General features: G+C 42.6%; 2 protein-coding genes and 6 non-coding genes across 36 annotated transcripts in view; 2 read left to right on the forward strand and 6 right to left on the reverse strand.

Moving 5' to 3' along the window:
* Positions 1–2335: 2335 nt before the first annotated feature.
* trnan-guu (transfer RNA asparagine (anticodon GUU)) lies at positions 2336–2409 on the reverse strand. The gene has a single exon. It is a non-coding gene; the product is annotated as a tRNA-Asn (tRNA).
* Positions 2410–2698: 289 nt separating this feature from the next.
* On the forward strand, positions 2699–2772 carry trnan-guu (transfer RNA asparagine (anticodon GUU)). The gene has a single exon. It is a non-coding gene; the product is annotated as a tRNA-Asn (tRNA).
* Positions 2773–2902: 130 nt separating this feature from the next.
* trnak-cuu (transfer RNA lysine (anticodon CUU)) lies at positions 2903–2975 on the reverse strand. The gene has a single exon. It is a non-coding gene; the product is annotated as a tRNA-Lys (tRNA).
* Positions 2976–3397: 422 nt separating this feature from the next.
* Positions 3398–3470, reverse strand: trnam-cau (transfer RNA methionine (anticodon CAU)). Its single transcript has one exon. It is a non-coding gene; the product is annotated as a tRNA-Met (tRNA).
* Positions 3471–5677: 2207 nt separating this feature from the next.
* Positions 5678–5750, reverse strand: trnak-uuu (transfer RNA lysine (anticodon UUU)). The gene has a single exon. It is a non-coding gene; the product is annotated as a tRNA-Lys (tRNA).
* Positions 5751–7229: 1479 nt separating this feature from the next.
* On the reverse strand, positions 7230–7302 carry trnak-uuu (transfer RNA lysine (anticodon UUU)). Its single transcript has one exon. It is a non-coding gene; the product is annotated as a tRNA-Lys (tRNA).
* Positions 7303–7621: 319 nt separating this feature from the next.
* On the forward strand, positions 7622–11635 carry LOC127916685 (uncharacterized). 29 transcript variants are annotated; one of them, XM_052499314.1, is made up of 5 exons: positions 7622–8557; positions 8678–8737; positions 8858–8917; positions 9923–10162; positions 11116–11635. In XM_052499314.1, the coding sequence occupies exons 1-5, from the start codon at positions 8231–8233 to the stop codon at positions 11344–11346; spliced, it is 918 nt and encodes a 305-aa protein (XP_052355274.1). In that variant the 5' UTR covers positions 7622–8230; the 3' UTR covers positions 11347–11635. The 29 variants fall into 29 exon arrangements, 26 of the variants coding, with proteins under 26 accessions (XP_052355274.1, XP_052355267.1, XP_052355271.1 ...); XM_052499307.1 differs by having other exon boundaries at positions 7622–8737; XM_052499311.1 differs by lacking the exon at positions 8678–8737 and having other exon boundaries at positions 7622–8677.
* Positions 11636–16024: 4389 nt separating this feature from the next.
* Positions 16025–18134, reverse strand: part of LOC118381356 (autophagy-related protein 9A-like) — a 17463-nt gene continuing 15353 nt past the window's right edge. Inside the window, 5 exon segments of the mRNA XM_052499329.1 lie at positions 16025–16174; positions 16252–16394; positions 16516–16804; positions 17445–17562; positions 17641–17861. Coding sequence (XP_052355289.1) covers positions 16166–16174; positions 16252–16394; positions 16516–16804; positions 17445–17562; positions 17641–17861 — 780 coding nt within the window. The 3' untranslated portion in view covers positions 16025–16165.

Below are 18134 nucleotides of genomic sequence, written 5' to 3' on the forward strand. Positions count from 1 at the left end.
CAAGTCATCTGCCCACTTCCGTATAGTGCGAGTTACTGGTACATTCTGCTTTAGTTTTTGCTTATAAGCAGGAGTCAGGAGGATATTATTATGGTGTGATTTTCCAAATGGAGGGCGAGGGAAAACGTTGTATGGGTCTCTGTGTGTGGAGTAAAGATGTTCAAGAGTTTTTTCCCTCTGGTTGCACATATGACATGCTGGTAGAAATGAGGTAAAACTGATTTAAATGTGCCTACATTATAGTCCCCAGCCACTAGGAGTGCCGCTACTGGATGAGCATTTTCTTGGTCGCTTATGGCCTTATACAGCTTGTTGAGTGCAGTTTTAGTGCCAGCATCGGTTTGTGGTGGTAAATAGGCGGCTAAGAATAATATAGATAGTAGACAGTGTGGTCTACAGCTCATCATTCTACCTCAGGCGATCAATACTTTGAGACTTCTTTAATATTAGACAAAGCACACCAGCAGCTATTGACAAATAGACACACCCCCACCCCTCGTCTTACAAGACGGAGCTGCTCTGTCCGGCCGATGCACAGTGAAGCCAGCCAGGTCTATATTATCCGTGTTGTCTTTTAGCCACGTCTCGGTGAAACATTAGATATTACAGTTTCATGGCACGTTGGTAGGACAGTCTTAATCGTAGATCGTCCAGTTTGTTTTCCAATGATTGCACGTTGGCCAATAATACAGAGGGTAGTGGTGGTTTACCAACTCATCTGCAAATTCTTACAAGGCAATCCGCCCACTTTTTAGGGTCTCATCCATATGTAACAGTATAACTTTAGACCGTCCCCTCGCCCATACCCGGGTGCGAACCAGGGACCCTCTGCACACATCAACAACAGTCACCCACGAAGCATTGTTACCCATCGCTCCACAAAAGCCACAGCCCTTGCAGAGCAAGGGGAACCACTACTTCAAGGTCTCAGAGCAGGTGACGTCACCGATTGAAACTCTATTTAGCGCACACCACCGACGAGCTAGCTGTTTCACATCCGTTACACGTCAACTCTTCTTGTGTAACGTAAACTCCTACATCGCCTTGGTCCGTACAATTGCCCTTAGTTTAGAGCCCCAAAAACGTAATGCTTCCAGATCCACTGTAATGTCAATACCATTGTAAAGCAACAATTTCTCCCCTTTCCAACACAATCAATTACATGACCTAACACCTTCCGTTTCTGCATAATTCAAGCAGGCAATGAGCCCCGTCGGGTCTTTTTTTAAAATGGCGGGTGGGGAAGCAAAATTAATGCGTGATAGTGAGACGGAGAGATGTTGTGTGGGAAAATTGCTTTTTTTCACTCGATCTGTCCAATGTATCACCTTATCGCCTCTAAAATGTAAATAAAACACTATATTGTGTCATTACATACCTCTTTGAAGGTTTGTGTCGAATTTGAATCGAGTTTTTAGGGCGGTGCTAAAGTGATCTTAGAAGTAAACAGCCGGCTTTGAGAATTATGATCGCATGCAATGATGATGAAAAAAATGACAAGGGATTTTTTGTTTTTAAAGGATGATAGAAGTGCTACACCTGGTGGAGAGAGATTGTAAGACAGAAATAGTTGCTTTATTTTGCTGTGAGTTACGACATGACATGTCAAAATGTAACGGAGGGACCGTTTTTTCAACTTTTCTCCAATACTATAGAGCCATTACCATACCATGTAGATCAACGCTTGAATAGAAACCCAGTTCACACCCCCGATGTTGACGTCAACACAGTCGCTCCAGTCCCATTAGTTTTCTTTGTAGCCTCTTTTGAATGTTGCGGTTGCGCACATTTGTACGGAATGGTGTGAGTTTATGTTAGGTGGTAAAAAAAAAAGGTTAATGGTGTTTGAGCCTGTTGTCGGGACCGGACTGCGGCATATTTTGCAAAGGATGGTTTTCTGCTCAGTGTCAGACTTTTCATACCCAAACCACGTCCATGCGACCGAAGTAGCCTCTCTTTTAGGTATGAACTCCGTGTCTCCGTGCTCTGTGTCACTCACTCTCCTCCATGTTTGTTTGTGTTGCGCATTTCCTTCCACGTGGCCACACGACACGTGTGGAAGAATGCAAAGCGTCGTCCAATTGACTAAAAATATTGTGATTTGCGACACAACGAAATAAACGATAGAGCCTAATATGAAATGATAGAAAAACGTCTATCGTCACACGATATATATCGTCATATCGCCCAGCCCTATGGATTAGTGCTATCTGGGATCCTTGGGACGTCCCTACCCCAAAACCCTTAACTAACCATAACCATTTAAAATGGGGTAAGGATGTCCCAATGCTTCTGGGTTGCAAGGACCTATTTATCAGGTTGCAAAATATAACTTCGTCCCTGGGTGGGCTCGAACCACCAACCTTTAGATTAACAGTCTAACGCGCTAGCCGATTGCGCCACAGAGACGTTTCCACCACTTTTATGTGACCATTATTAAGAATGTGACAGTCCCCGTGCGAGACCATTTCATTCCGTTCTGTTGGACTTGGGGTGCTTTTCAATGCTAAGTGACACTCTTTGCAGCTCGGCAGCACCCATAGTAGGCTGAGCTAATGAGAGATCAGTGTCAATATCCTGAGACTAAATGAAAAACAAATCACCCCTTACCGGTGCTCTCAAAACTCTTAACGAAATATTGTCACCCAATTTCAGACGATGCAGATTTTTAGCATGTTTTATTCTAAGAGGTTTCACCGTCTCTGTGGCGCAATCGGCTAGCGCGTTAGACTGTTAATCTAAAGGTTGGTGGTTCGAGCCCACCCAGGGACGATTTCATTTAGTTCTCTTCTTGAACTCCTGTGAAAAGTACTCACAATTATACTTTCATTTTAATAAAATACATTTTACACAAATTTAAATAACACTTCCTCTCCGCTGCTGTCCCTACAAAAAAAATGTGCGCCCAACGTGGGGCTCGAACCCACGACCCTGAGATTAAGAGTCTCATGCTCTACCGACTGAGCTAGCCGGGCACTGAGAATCACGGGCTTTCTCAGAGGTTAAAACGTATCGCCACATCAGTGACTCCTACTTCAATGATAAAGGAACAGCATGGATGGAGCCTGGCCACAAAGAAGAGAGAGCTTGTTGGGACAAATGACAGGACACCATAACACGGGATCCCAGCACAAAAGATGGGGAGGACGGCTCGTGGTAATGGCTGGAGAGGAATCAGTGGAATGGTATCAAACACATGGTTTCAACGTGTTTGATGCCATTTCATTGGCTCCTCCCATGGTAGCCTCCACTGGATCCCAGTTTCAACTACTCTACCACTGTCAAACACAGAGGCACACACAAAGTGATGATTCTCCATAAACATTATTCAAAATAGAATATTGTAAATTGCATAAAAAAATCGCATCTCAACCGTAAAATTACAACAAAATATGTCTGCCCCGTGTGAGGGTCGAACTCACGACCTTCAGATTATGAGACTGACGCGCTGCCTACTGCGCCAACGAGGCCTGAAGACCATAACTGAATGACATGATTTTTAACTGCTTCTGTTCATACAGTACTGTTCACGTGTTGTTAAAATACCCTAAACATAACACTGTATAGCCCTTCTAAAACGGACTCCCATTCAAGTAAACTTGCAGTAGCCCCCAGTGGTAACACAGAACCGCAGCAAGGATAGACCATAGAGAATGATATAGGCCTCATCATTGTAGCTGTCCTATTGGGGCTGGCCAACCCTAGTCCTCGGGGGCCTGATTGGTGTCACACTGTTTCTCCATCCCTAGTAAACACAGCTGTTTAATCAAATTGCATTCTAAACTGAAGATCATGATTAGGTGATTATTAGAGTCAGGTGTGTTAGCTGGGGCTGGGTCAAAACTGTGACAGCAGTCAAGCCCCAGAGGACTGGAATTGCACAATACAGGGCAGCGCCGTTTATATCTGGGTTGCATCCGGTTTATACAGACCAACATCGCATCATCACGTCATCCAAAAACATAGCAGACACTGGATGAATATAAAAAAGAGTTCATATCTTTGGCTGAAAGTGACGGGGGAAAAAACATTTGGCCTCAGCGGCAATTATTTTAATAATTCAATGGATGGTTTGTTCACAAAGGTGATGACTAAAAGTGTTATTATTCTGAATTTTCAAATCTGACTTCTCTATGTGGCCTTCTATGGAATTTGGCTTTCTGGGCCGGCAGCGCCCAGATTACTTTTGAAGTAATCCATTTTCTTATTCTATTACTTCTATGAGATGGTAAACAAACTAAAAAGGGTTCATTTGCATACTGCCACCTGGAGTGTGCCATTTGAATAGGTATAAAGTCTTGTTTGGCATTTTACTGCCACCTGCAGTTATGGAATGTTTGCTCACGAGTATAACTAATTGGATTATCCCTCCGAATTACCCAAATGGAATTATGTGATCCTTCCTTAACCCATAGGAAGCACCACCCAGTTGACTACTTCAAAATGATGTAAGTGAGAGTGAGAGTTGCTAATGCAGAACAGAACACAGCCTCGACTTCTCTCGCCAAGGCCAAACTGTCAATATGAGCAGAACACAGCCTCAACTTCTCTCGCCAAGGCCAAACTGTCAATATGAGCAGAACACAGCCTCGACTTCTCTCGCCAAGGCCAAACTGTCAATATGAGCAGAACACCGCCTCGACTTCTCTCGGCAAGGCCAAACTGTCAATATGAGCAGAACACAGCCTCGACTTCTCTCGCCAAGGCCAAACTGTCAATATGAGCAGAACACAGCCTCGACTTCTCTCGCCAAGGCCAAACTGTCAATATGAGCAGAACACCGCCTCGACTTCTCTCGGCAAGGCCAAACTGTCAATATGAGCAGAACACAGCCTCGACTTCTCTCGCCAAGGCCAAACTGTCAATATGAGCAGAACACAGCCTCGACTTCTCTCGCCAAGGCCAAACTGTCAATATGAGCAGAACACAGCCTCGACTTCTCTCGCCAAGGCCAAACTGTTAATATGAGCAGAAAAGGAGACAGAATACTGTCTGTATGTAATAAACCAAAAACATCTCTGAAAATACCAGAATGTGAGCCTAAATAAATATATGCCTACATATTTTACATACAATCCAATGTCCATTTTCATGAGACTCAGAATGACAAACAGTTGGCATGCATGCTTTTTTTGGGCTGCACACATGGAATCCGCGTGGACAGCTAAGAGACCCCTGAACCCTGCACCATTTCAAAGAAACAAACATACTCCCCTACTTTTACAAAAACACATTTTTCTTACTACCAGGAGGCAAATATGCACAAGCCAGCTGTGAATTCTCATATAGCCCTGCAACTCCTTTAATGGCTTTTAATTTCTTGGACATAAATAGTGATGTATCGGTTTATTTTCCGTGTGTAATACCAGATAGTTTAATAACATCTTGTAGCTGAGCATAGCTCCAATCCATAGGCCCAACACAAGGTTGGCGTTTTACCACTTGGCCTACTCCAACTACTTGCATATCGGACAAGCAACACCTAACCTGTAGGCTTCAGGATGCATTTCAAATGTAAAGTATGCAACAAATGTAAAAACGTTAGAGACGTAGAATAATGACATCATATTTTTTTAAACTGACGTCACTCCTCTGAAAAATTTACGACACGTGATTAGCATATTTGAACGACTTTCATGAGGGGACACAAGACTCAATCCTGGAGAGAAAATTGTATCGCCCGAACAGGGACTTGAACCCTGGACCCTCAGATTAAAAGTCTGATGCTCTACCGACTGAGCTATCCGGGCTCTGTTTTATACAAGGGGAACTGCTATTATACATTGTCAGTGCCAAAAACTATGGTCTGTTTTTGTCAGAATTGTAACCAGTCCAAACACTGGAATTAACTACTCCTCTCAGCAGATGGGTGGGACTGGAGGACAGGAGTCAGTTTTGAGTGGGAGTGGCCTGTCACCTGGTGGTGTAGTCTTACCTGGTCTGGCTGGTCAGTTACATCTTGTTTTTGTAGCCACCTTTTGCCTTGACAACTTTGCACACTCATGGCATTCTCTCGACCAGCTTCATGACGTAGTCACCTGGAAATCTGTCCTTTGGTCTGATAAATCCAAATTGCACATTTTTGGTTCCAACCGCGATGTCTTTGTGAGACACAGACTAGGTGAACGGATTATCTCTGATCGTGTGATTCCCACCATGAAGCACGGAGGAGGAGGTGGGATGGTGTGAGGATGCTTTGTTGGTGACACTGTCAGTTATTTATTTAGAATTCAAGGCACACTTAACCAGCATGGCAACCACAGCATTCGGCAGTGATACGTCATCCCATCTGGTTTGGGTTTAGTTGGACTATAATTTGTTTTTCAACAGGACAATGACCCAACACACCTCAAAGCTATTTGACCAAGAAGGAGAGTGAATACCCGGCCTCCACAATCACCCGAACCTCAACCCAATTGCAACTTAATACTAGGAAGGTGTCCTTAATGTTTTGTACACTGTGTATATTTATATTCCGGTCTCTGACATGGCTCGTTCTGATATTTCTTCATTTTTTTATGGACTACATGTGTATTGTTTTTTTACTAAGTTAAACTGCACTGTTGGAGCTAGAAACAAGCATTTCGCTGCACCTGAAATAACATCTGCAAATCTGTGTATGGACCAATAAACTTTGACTTGAAGATTGTTGCAACACCATATGCAGAACAATACAGCCAGTGGTTCTCAATCCTGGTCTTGGGGACCCAAAATGGTGCACATTTTGTGCTGTTTTTCCCCTGCATTCAAGACTGAGTCCTTGTCTAGGCCTGCAACTCAGTTCATTAATTCATTTCTTGTACATGAAAAATGTATTGGCTACTATATTATTAGTAATGTATCCGCTTATTATCCGTGTGTAATAGCAGATCGCTTAACCATTTGTAAGCGAGCATAGCCAACTCCGATTCATAGTCCCAATACGAGGTCAGCCATTGGCCTACTTGCATACCTGTCGTTCATCTGACATGAACCCCCTTAAAAAACCCTTGGTACGGGATATACTTCAAATTTAAAGTATGCAAAAGTATGTAACAACAAATGTATAAACTTCAGAAGCAAGGAAGAATTAAATCTTGTTTTTTTTCAGTGCACACATCTCTTTTGCAAGCTTACCTGTTCAACAGGTACAATTTTCTCTGAAAATTGTACGGCAGGTGATTTGCATAATTGAACTACCTATTATGATTGGTTATACGATTCTAAAACACCTGGAGAGAAAACGCTATCGCCCGAACAGGGACTTGAACCCTGGACCCTCAGATTAAAAGTCTGATGCTCTACCGACTGAGCTATCCGGGCTCATGTAGGCATAATTGCCATCATATATCAAATCCAACGGTTGAAACTCTCAGAAATTATGACGGACATAAATACTGGAACTGTCTCCTCCTTTTATCACCTGTCCACTGAGCGGGACAGGAGTCAATGTTGACACTGATGTGTGGGACAGGACAGGAGTCATTATTGAGGAGAGTAGCCTGCCACCTGGTGGTGTAGTCTTGACTGGTCAATTGTTTTGTGGGATACTTGTGAAGAAGGGAAAGTTGTTGACGATGGATTAACCGGTAAACACTATATCGATATCAGACTTTTATTATGATTGCTAAATACTGTTCAATTTAAACACTTGCACCCAAATCTCACCTTCCCCAAAACACTTGTAAACATTGAAATATAAATTGTACCTTCCTTGTATGTGGGTGGCTTGGGGTTAAACGCCCCGCTCCTGTAATTCTCACACAAACCACTTTATGTCTCCCAAAAGTGTTTGACCCTTTCCTTGGATGCCACTAGTCTTGCTCAACTAAAAATGCCATCTGTCTCATCTCAACTTTTATTAAGTCACTCAAACAAAACGGTTTTGAGGTTGCATTGATCAAATATTTTGTCATTTAGGAAAAGTGATATACCTTTTTATATATACCAGTAGGGGAGCCGAAATATAACTAATCCACTTGATTAGGGATAATCTTTTTTATCCGTTTTTATTTTATTTTAAGTGAGTATGTTTGGGACAAAATGCCCCCAAGACAATCGATGCAAGTCAATGGTACCTACTGTATATATTAGCATTGGACAGGAAGGGTGGAAATAAAAAGACATCAAAGTACCTCAAAACCTCATCATAAAACAGGTTTCTATCCAATTTGGTGATACATTTTCATGTGAATATTCTAAAACACACATAAAAACAATATGAGCATTTTCCCACCAGAGATGTGTTTCCATGATATTGACTTGTTGCAGATTAAAGGTTCTGCATGATGACATAGTGCATATAAAGTACATGATATTGACTTGTTGCAGATTAAAGGTTCTGCGTGGTGACATAGTGCATATAAAGTACATGATATTGACTTGTTGCAGATTAAAGGTTCTGCGTGATGACATAGTGCATATAAAGTACATGATATTGACTTGTTGCAGATTAAAGGTTCTGCGTGGTGACATAGTGCATATAAAGTACATGATATTGACTTGTTGCAGATTAAAGGTTCTGCGTGATGACATAGTGCATATAAAGTACATGATATTGACTTGTTGCAGATTAAAGGTTCTGCGTGATGACATAGTGCATATAAAGTACATGATATTGACTTGTTGCAGATTAAAGGTTCTGCGTGGTGACATAGTGCATATAAAGTACATGATATTGACTTGTTGCAGATTAAAGGTTCTGCGTGGTGACATAGTGCATATAAAGTACATGATATTGACTTGTTGCAGATTAAAGGTTCTGCATGATGACATAGTGCATATAAAGTACATGATATTGACTTGTTGCAGATTAAAGGTTCTGCGTGATGACATAGTGCACATAAAGTACATGATATTGACTTGTTGCAGATTAAAGGTTCTGCGTGATGACATAGTGCATATAAAGTACATGATATTGACTTGTTGCAGATTAAAGGTTTCTGACGTAGTGCATATAAAGTACATGATATTGACTTGTTGCAGATTAAAGGTTAGCGTGATGACATAGTGCACATAAAGTACATGATATTGATTGCAGATTAAAGGTTCTGTGTGGTGACATAGTGCACATAAATACATGATATTGACTTATTTCAGATTAAAGGTTCTGTGTGGTGACATAGTGCACATAAAGTACATGATATTGACTTATTTCAGATTAAAGGTTCTGTGTGGTGACATAGTGCACATGTACATGATATTGACTTGTTGCAGATTAAAGGTTCTGCGTGATGACATAGTGCATATAAAGTACATGATATTGACTTGTTGCAGATTAAAGGTTCTGCGTGATGACGTAGTGCATATAAAGTACATGATATTGACTTGTTGCAGATTAAAGGTTAAGCGTGATGACATAGTGCACATAAAGTACATGATATTGACTTGTTGCAGATTAAAGGTTCTGTGTGGTGACATAGTGCACATAAAGTACATGATATTGACTTATTTCAGATTAAAGGTTCTGTGTGGTGACATAGTGCACATAAAGTACATGATATTGACTTATTTCAGATTAAAGGTTCTGTGTGGTGACATAGTGCACATAAAGTACATGATATTGACTTGTTGCAGATTAAAGGTTCTGCGTGATGACATAGTGCATATAAAGTACATGATATTGACTTGTTGCAGATTAAAGGTTCTGCGTGATGACGTAGTGCATATAAAGTACATGATATTGACTTGTTGCAGATTAAAGGTTAAGCGTGATGACATAGTGCACATAAAGTACATGATATTGACTTGTTGCAGATTAAAGGTTCTGTGTGGTGACATAGTGCACATAAAGTACATGATATTGACTTATTTCAGATTAAAGGTTCTGTGTGGTGACATAGTGCACATAAAGTACATGATATTGACTTATTTCAGATTAAAGGTTCTGTGTGGTGACATAGTGCACATAAAGTACATGATATTGACTTGTTGCAGATTAAAGGTTCTGCGTGATGACGTAGTGCATATAAAGTACATGATATTGACTTGTTGCAGATTAAAGGTTAAGCGTGATGACATAGTGCACATAAAGTACATGATATTGACTTGTTGCAGATTAAAGGTTCTGTGTGGTGACATAGTGCACATAAAGTACATGATATTGACTTATTTCAGATTAAAGGTTCTGTGTGGTGACATAGTGCACATAAAGTACATGATATTGACTTATTTCAGATTAAAGGTTCTGTGTGGTGACATAGTGCACATAAAGTACATGATATTGACTTGTTGCAGATTAAAGGTTCTGCGTGATGACATAGTGCATATAAAGTACATGATATTGACTTGTTGCAGATTAAAGGTTCTGCGTGATGACGGTTAAAGTACATGATATTGACTTGTTGCAGATTAAAGGTTAAGCGTGATGACATAGTGCACATAAAGTACATGATATTGACTTGTTGCAGATTAAAGGTTCTGTGTGGTGACATAGTGCACATAAAGTACATGATATTGACTTATTTCAGATTAAAGGTTCTGTGTGGTGACATAGTGCACATAAAGTACATGATATTGACTTATTTCAGATTAAAGGTTCTGTGTGGTGACATAGTGCACATAAAGTACATGATATTGACTTGTTGCAGATTAAAGGTTCTGCGTGATGACATAGTGCATATAAAGTACATGATATTGACTTGTTGCAGATTAAAGGTTCTGCGTGATGACGTAGTGCATATAAAGTACATGATATTGACTTGTTGCAGATTAAAGGTTAAGCGTGATGACATAGTGCACATAAAGTACATGATATTGACTTGTTGCAGATTAAAGGTTCTGTGTGGTGACATAGTGCACATAAAGTACATGATATTGACTTATTTCAGATTAAAGGTTCTGTGTGGTGACATAGTGCACATAAAGTACATGATATTGACTTATTTCAGATTAAAGGTTCTGTGTGGTGACATAGTGCACATAAAGTACATGATATTGACTTGTTGCAGATTAAAGGTTCTGTGTGGTGACATAGTGCACATAAAGTACATGATATTGACTTATTTCAGATTAAAGGTTCTGTGTGGTGACATAGTGCACATAAAGTACATGATATTGACTTATTTCAGATTAAAGGTTCTGTGTGGTGACATAGTGCACATAAAGTACATGATATTGACTTGTTGCAGATTAAAGGTTCTGTGTGGTGACATAGTGCACATAAAGTACATGATATTGACTTATTTCAGATTAAAGGTTCTGTGTGGTGACATAGTGCACATAAAGTACATGATATTGACTTGTTGCAGATTAAAGGTTCTGCGTGATGACATAGTGCACATAAAATACCTTTTGCTGTTAAATTGCCATGTACCAAATAACAAACACAAGTTAAATGGGCTTCCATTGCATTTTCAATTCTACTGATGTTTTTCTCACACTCTGGCATTGGCATGTGTGCAGTTTCCCAAACTCTGTCCTAGGGCCTCCCCACTCACGGTACTGCTGATTCATATAACCAACTCATCATCAAGCTTTGATTATTTGAATCATATACGGACTACATCAGGGATGGGCAGCTCCAGTCCTTTTGGGGCACTGTGAAGTCCATGGAGAATAAGAGCACCTCCTCCCAGCTGCCCACTGCACTGAGGCAAGGAAACACGGTCACCACCGATAAATCTACGATAATCGATCATTTCAATAAGCATTTTTCTACGGCTTGCCATGCTTTTCCCCAAGCTACCCCTACCCCGGCCAACAGCTCGGCACCCCCCGCACCCCCCGCAGAAACTTGCCCAAGTCCCCCCCACTTCTCCTTCACCCAAATCCAGACAGCTGATGTTCTGAAAGAGCTGCAAAATCTGGATCCCTACAAATCAGATGGGCTAGACAATCTGGACCCTCTCTTTCTAAAATTATCCTCAGAAATTGTTGCAACCCCTATTACTAGCCTGTTAAACATCTCTGTCACGCCCTGACCTTAGAGAGACGTTTTATTTCCCTATTTGGTTAGGCCAGGGTGTAATGTGGGGTGGGCATTCTATGTTCTATTTTCTATGTTTTTGTAATTCTTTGTTTTGTCTCTGATTGGGAACCATACTTAGGCAGCCCTTTTTCCCACCTGTCTTTGTGGGTAGTTAACTTTGTTTATGGCACATAGCCCTTAAGTGTCATGGTTGTGTTTGTATTGGTTATTGTTTTTGTCGGCGTCATCCTAATAAAAAGGAATATGTACGCTCACCATGCTACACTTTGGTCTACTTCTTTCAATGGCCGTGACAGTCTCTTTCGTATCGTCTGAAATCCCCAAAGATTGGAAAGCTGCCGCGGTCATCCCCCTCTTCAAAGGGGGAGACACTCTAGACCCAAACTGTTATAGACCTACAGTTGAAGTCGGAAGTTGACATGCTTAGGTTGGAATCATTAAAACTAGTTTTTCAACTACTCCACACATTTCTTGTTAAAAAACTATAGGTTTGGTAAGTCAGTTAGGACATCTACTTTTTACTTTTTTCAGCTAGGAAAATTACAGAAAATTATGTCATGGCTTTAGAAGCTTCTGATAGAATAATTGACATAATTTGAGTCAATTGGATGTATTTCAATGTATTTCAAGGCCTACCTTCAAACTCAGTGCCTCTTTGCTTGACATCATGGGAAAATCAAAAGAAATCAGCCAAGACCTCTGGAAATAAATTGTAGACCTCCACAAGTCTGGTTCATCCTTGGGAGCAATTTCCAAATGCTTGAAGGTACCACGTTCATCTGTACAAACAATAGTACGCAAGTATAAACACCATGGGACCACGCAGCCGTCATATTGCTCAGGAAGGAGAGCCGTTCTGTCTCCTAGAGATGAACGTACTTTGGTGCGGAAAGTGCAAATCAATCCCAAAAACAGCAGCAAAGCAGCTTGTGAAGATGCTGGAGGAAACAGGTACAAAAGTATATATATCCACAGTAAAACGAGTCCTATATCGACATAAACTAAATGGCTGTTGAGCAAGGAAGAAGCCACTGCTCCAAAACCGCCATAAAAAGCCAGACTATTTTTGGAGAAATGTCCTCTGGTCTGATGAAACAAAGATAGAACTGTTTGGCCATAATGACCATCGTTATGTTTGGAGGAAAAAGGGGGTGGCTTGCAAGTCGAAGAACTCCATCCCAACCGTGTAGCACGGGGGTGGCAACATCATGTTGTGGGGGTGCTTTGCTGCAAGAGGGACTGGTGCACTTCAAAAAATAGATGGCATCATGAGGATGGGGAATTATGTGGATATATTGAAGCAACATCTCAAGACATCAGTCAGGAAGTTAAAACTTGGTCGCAAATGGGTCTTCCAAATGGACAATGACCCCAAGCATGCTTCCAAAGTTGTGTCAAAATGGCTTAAAGACAGCATAGGCTGACTATCCTACTGATTCTTGACTTCGGCGATGTCATTTACAAAATAGGCTCCAACACTCTACTCAGCAAATTGGATGTAGTCTATCACAGTGCCATCCATTTTGTCACCAAAGCCCCATATACTACTCACCACTGCAACCTGTATGCTCTCGTCGGCTGGCCCTCGCTACATATTCGTCGCCAAACCCACTGACTCCAGGTCATCTATAAGTCTTTGCTAGGTACCTGGTTAAATAAAAGTGAAATAAAACAAATTGATTGGTGTCACACTTTTGCTTAAGCATCAGCTAACACACCTGACTCCAATAGCCAACTAATCATGATCTTCAGTTTAGAATGCAATTAGTTTAATCAGATGTGTTTGCTAGGGATGGGGGAAAGGGTGATAGCACTCCGGCCCGAGGACTGAAGTTTCCCATCCGTGGTTTATACGATTACATGATGATATTATTATTATGGACAAAAGAGCAAGATTATTTTTATTTGTCTCACGGCAGCCAAGCATCGATTATCATCTCATCAGAATAAGATCCTCAATATTTTAGAAAGGAGCATCACTACCCTGTGAAGTTTATCATAATTGATTTCATCTGTAATTTAAATAAACTGTATGCCTGCCCAATGAGTCGTAGTGGGAGGACCACACATCTCATCGAGTGACTCGAAGTTTACTTAAATATCATGCCTATTATATCAATAACTGCGAATTAAAGGATTTCCACCAACATTTTTTGCATAATTTATTTTACCGAAAAACATTTTTTATTTTTATTTTGTCGACATTTGGAAAGTTAACTGAAAAGTGTTGTTTCAATCAGGCCTGTCATTACATTTATGTACTTTACTAGCATAAAACGGTTGGATGGAAACCTGGTTATTGTGAGGATATTAATAGTGAGATGTGCAATGCCATTTTGTTTTCCGATTTTTGATTCATTTAATTAAAAAAACATCAATAGACTTTAGCTTTTAAGAGTCAATTACAAAAAAATGCCACAATAAAACATAGACATTTGAACACATTCATCTTCGGGGGGCATTTTGCCACATAGAGAGGGGTGTTTTCCCCCACTTTCTAAAGTTTCTGTTTTCATTGAATCCCCTCAGATTGGACTCTCCGGCTGGCCACTCAATTACATGAATATATCAATCAATGAAGCGAGCAGCGCTGATGACCTTCTATCTACCTGCCATCTAGAAATTAATACCCAGCTGTAGAGTCTCTGACTGTATCTATTGGAAGCATCTGTCATCTTTAACCTGGTCCCAGATCTGTTAGTGCTGCATGGTCGACCATATGGGGGCTGGTTATACAGCACTTAAACAGATCTGGGACCAGGCTAGTCTACTTGTGAGCCCAGAGTCGGTGTGAACAGCAAAAACAAACAGCTGTAAATCACCATGCAGCTCAACCTCAACTCTCTGACGGTGGCAGAAGCCCTGGTTAAAATAAAGTCATACAAATATGAAATGATCAAAACCAATATACTGATAAATGACATGCTTTGGATTCAACAAAAGTCATTAAAGTGCATTCTCTTTTTCCCCCAGACAGTTGGGCAGAAATAAACATGCAGTTGGCCTGATGCTGACTAATCTGTCCAGTTGTTAGTGTTGATTGAAGATTCATTGCTGTATAGTTATGAGACGGTTGTGCTTAAAAGGGGCAATCTGCAGTTACTACTTCCATTTCGGATATAAACCCATTGATTCTTGGAGAGAAAAACGTAGAAATGCCCAATGAGCTTAGTTCCACTGTCATACCTCATCAGAAGCCAAAATACAGATTTGTAAATGTAAACAAACACTGTATAGCCTCAAAACATGGTTAGAACGAAATGGATGGTAAGTCCTTGCATCCACGGCTCCATATATGAATTTGAGTGTGGTTCCATTTCTCCAGCCCCATCCTTCAACCTTTTACAGAAACAGTGGTGGGGGATGCTTTGTAATCATTTCAACTATTGCTGCTTTGAGAGCATAAATATGGCACTGAAGAGGCTGAAGTTACACGTTCCAACCAGCCTGGTAAAGTTTGCTTTGACACAAACTCAATAACTATGATGTGTTTCTTGTATATCTCTATTTATTAACCATCTACACCTCGATGCTATACTTAGAACAGTCCAACGTCCTGATTTGATTCATACCAGTATGTCTATGCACACGGTGTATATCGGTTTAGTGCCTGCTTCGTCTAGGGGGTCTTTGTACAACACCATCACCAAATCTACCACCCAAACCCAAAAGGATTCACTGTGCCAGTGCAGTCATATTTTGTTGGAGGTCCGCTCTCCTGTCATGTCACACACACACACACACTTTCTCTGTAAGTACAATAAATATAGGCAACACAAAGAGAAAAAACAAAGAATTTAAAAAAAGACAAACTTGTCATTACTAAATGTTATCTTTAAAAAAGGTACATTAATGGCAGTTTACACCCAAGAAGAAAAAGTCATCCTAACCGTAACCATTACAGTGACAAACCATAAAGCTGACCTTAGATTAGTGTCTAGGAGGCAACTATAAAAGTCGATAAATATGCTACGGTTTCCATGCTGCCAGTTATGATGAAGTCATCAACCACCGCCACTTGATTGGCTGAAGTGTCATCCACAGAGGGTGTCAAGAAAAAGTCCTGGTAACAACTGTTACTCGATTGTTTTTCTCTAGCCCAGAGTGAATAACATGGCATGCTGCTATCCCACAGGTCTGTCTATCTGGGGTCAAAGGTGAAGCCATGGTCGAAAGTTCACAGATGAGCACGAAGTTCTTCTCTGGTAGGATGAGGATGTGTGATGTGTTTGTGAAGGGGAGGGTCTCTCTGGTCAGTTACGTCACCTGAGGAGAGAGGAAAACAATGATATGGAACCCCATACACTGACACAGGGCCTGTGTGTGTGTGATTTTGTAAACACCTTGTGTATGTTGGGAGGCATGTCGTCCTCTGAGCGCTCCTCAGGTACAGTGTCGGGGTGTCGGCCTCCATGTCCCTCCTCTGCCCAACCCCCCATGGGCACACGCTCCGACCTCACCACTCTGCCCCCCGGGCCGACAGAGTCTGGAGGAGTGACACACACACACACACACACACACACACACACACACACAGTATGATCCACATCAGTCATCTTCAATATAATTACATATTAGGGAATGAGAGTATCATTTTTCATGGTTACCTGTGTTCCCCCCGTAGCGACGCTGGCTGTTGCTCTGGAGTGGTGTCACTTCCTGCCCCGGGGTGGTACCTTGGTCAGGGTTAGGGCCCGAGTTAGAGCTGGGGATAGGGCCGGGGGTGGAGATAGGGGTGGAGATAGGGAAGGTGTGTGAGCGGGGGATGGGCTTTCGGGGGTTAGTGTTTCCTCCCCCTGAACCCCCCTCCTCGGTGACGCTGTCACTACTGTCGTCACTGTCCTGCCTGTGCCAGGTGTGCCGGGACAACTCCCCTCCAGACTGCTGCTTATGGAGCTACATAGAGTGAGGAGGAGGGGGAGAGGGGAAGTGGGAGCGAGGGGAGAGGAAGGAGGGAGGGGAGAAGAGGAAGTGGGAGCGAGGGGAGAGGAAGGAGAGAAGCGGAAGTGGGAGAGAGAGGGGAGGGGGAGAGGGGAAGTGGGAGAGAGAGGGGAGAGGAAGTGGGAGAGAGGGGGGAGGGGAGAGGGGAAGTGGGAGAGAGAGGGGAGAGGAAGGAGGGAGGGAGAAGAGGAAGTGGGAGAGAGGGGAGGGGGAGAGCAGAAGTGGGAGCGAGGGGAGAGGAAGGAGGGAGGGAGAAGAGGAAGTGGGAGCGAGGGGAGAGGAAGGAGGGAGGGTAGAAGAGGAAGTGGGAGAGAGAGGGGAGAGGAAGGAGGGAGGGGAGAAGAGGAAGTGGGAGAGAGAGGGGAGAGGAAGGAGGGAGGGGAGAAGAGGAAGTGGGAGGGAGAGGGGAGGGGGGAGAGAGAGAGGGAAGGAGGAAGGAGGGAGGGGAGAAGAGGAAGTGGGAGAGAGAGGGGGGGGAGAGAGGGAGGGGAGAGAGAGAGGGAGGGGGAGAGAGAGGGGAGGGGGAGAGACGCATTTACTTTTGATGCTCTTTATTGCAAAATGTTTAAAACCATCCATCCAGACACAGACAGACCTCATGTATATAGAGTGCATGGATGCTCATCTCCGTGGAGGCGTATTCTGATAGGACGAGACTTGTCAGTTGACCTTCCCACACACTACTGCCTGAACTAGCAGTTCGAGCATCAGTACTGGGGGAGAAAGAGTTTGTTGATTGACGGTTAGTTGATAGATTGCTTGATTAGTTGTGGGAGGAGTGTGGGCTTTACCTTGATCCCGCCATGGCTCTGCTTGCAGAAGAGGCGTGTCCGGCTGACCTATGGGTGGAGCTACAGCTGCCCCTCATGCTGCTGACTGAGAGGGAGCGCAAGGCTGACGCCCCGTCGCTAACACCCACCGGCCTGTGATTGGTCAAGGAGCCGTCCCGCCCCAGATGAAGAGAGGCCAATGAGGGGGGACCTGCCAGGAAGTTAGCTATCAGACTCCTTGGCTGAGAGGGCGACCGACAGACAGACAGACAGACAGACAGACAGACAGACAGACAGACAGACAGACAGACAGACAGACAGACAGACAGACAGACAGACAGACAGACAGACAGACAGACAGACAGACAGACAGACAGACAGACAGACAGACAGACAGACAGACAGACAGACAGACAGACAGACAGACAGACAGACAGACAGACAGACAGACAGACAGACAGACAGACAGACAGACAGACAGACAGACAGACAGACAGACAGACAGACAGACAGAC

Source organism: Oncorhynchus keta, chromosome 37 (genome assembly GCF_023373465.1).
Source record: "Oncorhynchus keta strain PuntledgeMale-10-30-2019 chromosome 37, Oket_V2, whole genome shotgun sequence".
Taxonomy (NCBI): Eukaryota; Metazoa; Chordata; class Actinopteri; order Salmoniformes; family Salmonidae; genus Oncorhynchus; species Oncorhynchus keta.

Excerpts from the sequence above, each read along its gene's own strand:
- LOC127916685 (XM_052499287.1), top strand. The coding sequence starts at position 8,231 with ATGATATTGACTTGTTGCAGATTAAAGGTTCTGCATGATGACATAGTG. Across the intron at positions 8,738-9,202 it reads TGACTTGTTGCAGATTAAAG|GTTCTGCGTGATGACATAGT; the intron begins GTTCTGCATGAT and ends TGCAGATTAAAG. Across the intron at positions 10,163-11,115 it reads TGACTTATTTCAGATTAAAG|GTTCTGTGTGGTGACATAGT; the intron begins GTTCTGTGTGGT and ends TGCAGATTAAAG.